The sequence below is a fragment of the Syzygium oleosum genome, unplaced genomic scaffold (assembly GCF_021117445.2).
Source record: "Syzygium oleosum isolate NSW1041296 unplaced genomic scaffold, Sole_v2.1 Sole_v2.17, whole genome shotgun sequence".
In the NCBI taxonomy this organism is placed as follows: domain Eukaryota; kingdom Viridiplantae; phylum Streptophyta; class Magnoliopsida; order Myrtales; family Myrtaceae; genus Syzygium; species Syzygium oleosum.
The window spans coordinates 2806471-2812470 of NW_026607501.1; the positions used below are offsets into that span (position 1 = coordinate 2806471).

Sequence of the window (6000 nt, forward strand, 5' to 3'; positions counted from 1 at the left end):
GATTAGGCTATCCAGAGGTGCATGGTTTGACGTTTTACGCTGGGGTCTCCTTCGATCTCACCTAGTTTGCTGGGATGGCACAATTCACACATCTTAGAATGTGTTCCCATTGCACGAACCTGTGCAGGTGTGCTTCTCCATTTGGGAGTTTTGAGGGGGAAGAGAACAAAAAAGAGAGAAAGGGTGGAGGGCAAATTCTATTTATGTTTTTCTTTGGCCATCGATATATGGTTAATTTACTTGGATGGGAAATTGTTTTCTTTAGTTCATCATGGAAATGGCTTGTTCCTTTCATCGGTTGTTACTAAATCAGTGCCGTGTTAGTCCAGGATTATTAACCCCGTTGTAAGCAGTAAATGCCGATGGGGCATTCAATTAGTCTTTCCTACTTTTCTTTGAGATTTCTGTCTGACCTGTCAAAATGAATATTTTTTCGAACAACAACAACGATGACGACGACGACAACAACAACAATAATAAAAGCTGAGTGTCATTTCTGCGCTTGTGCTTTATATTATCTTCTGTATGATTTATACAAGGATCTCATCCCAATATCAGTGTCTGAAATCAATTCGTTTGATTGGCAGATTGAGCATGAGAATGCTGATGAAAGACAAACTGCAGTTCACTGAGGTGAGGCCTTGCTCTGATCCGTTTTGCTTTGTTTGGCCGGGTAAGCTAGATGGGGGCGGCTGTCTCGGCTTTGGAAGTGTGTATCATGCTTTTCACGGTAGCACAGAAAACGTCACCACAAAGTTTTGACAGAAATTAACCGCAGTTCTGGTTAATATTGTATCTATCTTCTGCTTTTTCCCGACACTCCCGTTGTCTTTGTAAGAAAGGTTGTAATCGGTTGTGAGCAGAGAACCAGCATCCAATGGATGCATGTTGCAGCAATAGTTTCCTACTGACCTATGTTTTTGCCCTTGGCTTCAATAGATGGGTTGAGAACTATGTTGTTACATTATGTGAAATGACTTATTTAATCTATTATTTACGTTGAAATAGTTGGAAGTTTATCAACCTATATAAATTTGAATATGGAATGATATATTTGTCTTCATATTTTGTTTTAAACATCGAAACATATATGCATATCTCCATTTTTACATCCGAGAGGAAAAGATGTGATATAAACTTAGGTTGGTGCGTTCGTTTCACAAAAAATGAAAGTTATTGTTTATGTTGTTTAGAAGAATTAGTCAACGGAAAATATTTTAATCATCGATACAATTTATGTCTAATTATTTTCGAGGGCAATGAAAAAATTTTCCATTCATTTATTTTTGTAAGCGATTATTTTTTGTAAAATATTTTTTAAATCACTTATTTTTTTGCGAAATGAACACACCCGGTAGAAAATCTTTAGCCCATCTTGAAAGGAGCGTGCCTAGGCCAAATTTGAGCCTTTGGGATACTCTCGTTCACTTTCACGAGAAAGTACGAAAAGCGACATAACGCGACACGTATATGCCACATGATATGTAAACAGAGTCCCTATCTAATCAACTATATTTTTGGTTTTTGGCTTTGGATAATAATAAATTCGAGGGCGTTAGAAATAATAAAAATGATAGATATTTGATTAATTTGGGCAATTCCATGCCAGCTTTGTCATCCTATGGTTAGTTCAGAAAAAAGGGGGATAAAAGCTTCAACAGTCTGAAAATGGATCTAAATAACGGGAAAAGTATCAAAAAAATCATAAACTTTTTGCATTGGTACAAATTCAGTCATAAATTTTTTAATTAGACCAATTTAGTCATAAATTAATACAAATTCAGTCCACCCGATCAATTTAGGCCGGAAATCACTGACGTGAATGCCAACCATCCGACGTGGCATGACTGGTACTGACATGGACATTTTTTAATAAAAAAAAATTTGAATTTTTTTCCTTTCTTATTTTTGCTTTCCCTTTTCTTTTTGACGGTGGCCATAGCCACATGCCATGGTCGACAAGGGGGGTTGGCCTCGCTGGGCCGCCCCTAGGTGAGGGCGAGTGCCGACGAGGCCCCCTCGCTAGATCTGGCGAGAGGCCGATCCTTGCCCAGGCCAGGGCGGACTCGTCGCGCCTCGCCCTGGCTCGGGCGATGGTCTGCCTCGTGTTATAGGAGGCAAGATTTCTTTAGCCATAAACCTGAACAATGATAGATCGTGGATTCATATAACTAGTGTCACCTGAATTTTTTGTCGTCGACAAATCAAAATGCATTATTTGTAAAAATAAAAATAAAAAATAAATAAATGAATGCCCTTGAAACCCATCTGGCCCAAGCCCAGATCCGGGATCCCGGCCCATATCCGCGATTTTCAGCCCGCCAGACCCGATTCATCAGAAGAAAACTCAGCCCATGCTTAACTGGCTTTAAGTCGGCGCGGCCCCCCTCTCTCTCTCTCTCGCGCTCTGGTTCAAACGAGAGTTCCGCGGTCGCTCAATCTCCGATCATCACCATCACCTCCGGCGATTCGCCGTCGCGGTTCCTCCTCCGCATCGGCCGCGGCTCGGTTCACTCCTTCGGTTGCGATTCCGGTGCCGTTCAGTCGTGTTCCCGATCGTGCTCTGTTCTGACCGCGAAGGAATCCAGTCCTCCGATTCGTCGTCACTCGTCTCTGCGATCGATCAAAGGTAATAAATCTTAGGTTTCATGATAAATCTCCGAGGATGTCGAGTTCGAATGACATGATCTCAAGTTCATCCCTCGTTCTTTCGAGCCGAGTAGGAGTCCGGTGTTGTCAGGTTCGATTCGTTGCTATTATCGCTGAGTTCCGATGCTCTTGTCGATCTTATCATGCATGTTCGCTTTCGATCTCGTCTAATGCGTATGGTTCCTGTCACAGTCCGTAACCTGTAGTTCAGTGTGTGTACGGAGGCCTTGGGCGCACTGAATTTGCCTTTGGTTATTCCAGTTTCGGTTCAGTGTCATGTTTGGCCGAGAGGCAGTTTAACGCCTACAACCTGTTTGATAAAATTCCTGATTCAATCATAAATAGTTGGTTCCTGTGATATTCTTTTTGCAAGCGATTTACTTGGTTACAGAATTAAAAAGTAAATGTAGAGGAGTATACATCAGATTATTCAAGCTTTACCAGTACGACTAGCCTTTGAGTTTGTAAAAGTTACAAAAATAATTCCTCGGGCTGGGGGCAGCCGAAGAGCCAGGTCTTGTGCCCCCTGTGAATCTTCAAATATGTGTACTGATCGAACAGCTTGAGTTGTGGAGACTATGTGACTGTCCTGTTCTTTCAGTTTCTGATCATGTGCATGACTCTCTTGGCATCGTGCATGCTCTGCTTCTTTGAGTTGCGGAGATTGTACGGCTGTTCTTGGTATGCTTCTTTGTGTTCCTAGAGAAGTCTTATTTAAGAGGCGGGTCAAAAGGATCACAATTTACTTAAGATCTGTGAGTAGTCATACTCAGGTAATGCTTTTGTCTTTGCTATAAAACAAAACGCTCTTCGAGCCATGCCAGGCAAATATGTGCAAGTGCAATCACTGACTTAAGTATGCTATGCTCTCTGTTCGATTGGGCTTGCGCATCATTACTATCTGATTGTTCCATGGTGCTGGGCTGGAAGGTTTATATCAGTTCATTGTCTGTCGTTATGCCAGTAACATAACAAGTGGGGTTGTTTGAAACCCGCCTTCCTCCCACAGGTATTATGATAAGAATAATACATGCTTGTGGAAGAGTTAATCCTGCTAGAGTCTCGATTTTGTTAACTTTGTATCGTCTTTATATGTGGCATCAAGGAGCTTTGCACAATTAGTGTTCAAATATAACTCTCCAAATATAGGTGCGGATGTGACAGTTATCCAGCTTAAGGTAGCTTATTCTTTGGATTTTGTGCAATAGTACAGTCATGATGTTATGAAAGCATTAGAGGACCGAAAGTGCTTGATCAGCTCAGCATCATACAAAGTCAGTCATAGTATTGTTTAAGGCTCAATTCCCATTCACCAAGGTCTCTGCTTTCAGAAACTTGCACAATGTCTAGAGCCGCAAAGCGAGCAAGGGAAGATGAAGAGTACACGAGGGAAGCAAAGAAGAGAAAGATGTGAGTAGATTTGGACATCTTCAAGTAAATTGCAATAATTTCTGATTTTTACTTTCGATCTTCTGAAACATGCAGTGAAGCACGGTCCCTAAGTGATGCAGATGAAGAATACCTCGAAAAGATCACTGAGCAACTATGGAGGTGATTCGACTTCCTTTTCTTTTTTATATATTAAACTTTATTTCCTCTATATTGAACTCTTGTTTTGCAGAGAGATTATCGAGATGAAGGCCAACATGGATCGATTGCAGTTAAATCTTGAAACAAATGGGTAAATTTAATAACTTATACGTAATGTTGATTTTTGCTTCAGTACAATGTCCATATATGATGAATATGTTCTTTTTGTAGACAAAATTTGATAGATACACTAAAGAAAAGATCTGAAGAAGTAAGTGAGGAACCCTTTTGTATTAGTTGACCTCGATAACATGATTTTGTTTGATTTTACTTGATTTTACTTTATTTGATGATATTATGCAGTATGAAAACAGTTTGAAGGATGAGAGTAAGAAGCTTGACAAAATCTACGAGGAGATTAACAATTATAGAGCTTCCCGTCAAAAATCTAGAGGTAACTTTATGTGGTTTGTAGGGTAACTTGTTCCCAATTTAAAGTTCTTGGTCAGCGTCATAACTGATTTATTTTTGTTGGGCATGTACTTATCTTTCCATAGATGCTTTTGTTAAGTTCGAGGAGGAAAAGGAAAAGCTCTCAACATTGGTTAAAGAATCAAGAGAGAACGAAAAGGCTTTGATGGCAGCAATTGGGGAAAACATTAAAGAAGCCGATGAGTACATAAAAATAACGAAAAGGGTGATTTAATAGTTTGCGATATGTGGTGTTTTTGGAGTAGCTAAATGCATGTTCACATGTGGACATTCGTTTTTTGAAATGCAGGTCTATGACAATACGAAGGATATGGTGAAGATTTTCGTCTCGAGGAAGGATCAGGACTGAATTTTTCACAGGAGGATGGTTTGGAGACGGTCGCTATGCGACTGTGGAAATTTCTGCACAGAATGGTTGATTTCTCTGTATTTGACTTGCATTTTATGACCTGAGCGGCTGAACCTAAGTGGGTTCTGACTTCACGCGCACAGGATGACGATGGATGTGAAATAAAACTTTAGCTGTGTAATAAAACTTCAGCTGCTAGGCTGGCTACTATACCCTATATGCCTTGTGGGTTAGGAGGACAAATACTGTGATAGAGTATGGTCATACTCATCATCATGGTGTCACGAAGTTCGTTGTATGAGCATGATGGCATTTTGTTAGCCGGGATATTAAGGTTTGTTTGGAATTGGTGTGGAAAGTTCATGATGGAAGTGAATAAATCCCAAACTTACAGAGTGTCAAGGTTATTGGGTTGCCATAGAGACAAAGATGAAGTGAATTGCTTTCTATGTTGTAGATAAAAAGCGGCTTTTCTTTTTGGAGTAAATGTTGTACACATCAAAAGTCAAAGTGGTCTCCAAAACCCTGATTTCAGGGTATTTACTATTTACTACAGAGCAATTGCCACATGAAATTGTTAACTACATTAACATTACATCAGCAAACTAGAGTCCAGATAGTTAACTTACAGTAGTGTCTGAGCGGCAAGAAATTCTGAAGAATAAGTGATCAAGATCGCGTAGCTTCTTGCTGGTTGGATTAAATCTTAGAATGCAACAGATTGACCAATTTTGATAGGGTGTTTTGGGTGATTCTATTGCAAGTAGATGGTCAAGGGACATGAGCCTTGTCCACTTAAAAGCACAATCAAGGAAGCACTCATATCTACATTCTCCATGCCTGAGAGAATGAACAAGAAAAACTTGTTCTGTTCTCTATATAGAAAGAGTTATAAATGTAACAAGTAGATATTCTCGGTTGGAGAGTATTGGAGCACAGTGAAAAATGACTAGCTATGTGAAGGGTTTCGAGGTACTTGT

At 40.0% G+C, this 6000-nt stretch overlaps 2 protein-coding genes across 2 annotated transcripts in view; both read left to right on the plus strand.

The window, feature by feature from the left end:
* LOC115676725 (uncharacterized) overlaps positions 1 to 1063 on the plus strand; it is a 50973-nt gene extending 49910 nt beyond the window's left edge. The window contains exon 12 of the mRNA XM_056319352.1: positions 588 to 1063. Within this exon, the coding sequence (XP_056175327.1) occupies positions 588 to 632 (45 nt within the window). The 3' untranslated portion in view covers positions 633 to 1063. The remainder of the gene's footprint in view (positions 1 to 587) is intronic.
* A 1305-nt stretch (positions 1064 to 2368) lies between these two features.
* On the plus strand, positions 2369 to 5422 carry LOC115676599 (uncharacterized). The gene is made up of 8 exons (XM_030599546.2): positions 2369 to 2629; positions 3981 to 4059; positions 4135 to 4200; positions 4271 to 4330; positions 4411 to 4450; positions 4543 to 4633; positions 4737 to 4876; positions 4961 to 5422. The coding sequence occupies exons 2-8, from the start codon at positions 3992 to 3994 to the stop codon at positions 5018 to 5020; spliced, it is 525 nt and encodes a 174-aa protein (XP_030455406.2). The 5' UTR covers positions 2369 to 2629; positions 3981 to 3991; the 3' UTR covers positions 5021 to 5422.
* The last annotated feature ends 578 nt before the right edge of the window (positions 5423 to 6000 follow it).

What these genes read in the sequence shown, in the direction of transcription:
- LOC115676599 (XM_030599546.2), top strand. Translation starts at nt 3,992, where the DNA reads ATGTCTAGAGCCGCAAAGCGAGCAAGGGAAGATGAAGAGTACACGAGG. An exon ending in TTCCCGTCAAAAATCTAGAG is followed by an intron (nt 4,634 to 4,736) that starts GTAACTTTATGT and finishes ATCTTTCCATAG; the next exon opens with ATGCTTTTGTTAAGTTCGAG. An exon ending in ACATAAAAATAACGAAAAGG is followed by an intron (nt 4,877 to 4,960) that starts GTGATTTAATAG and finishes TTTGAAATGCAG; the next exon opens with GTCTATGACAATACGAAGGA.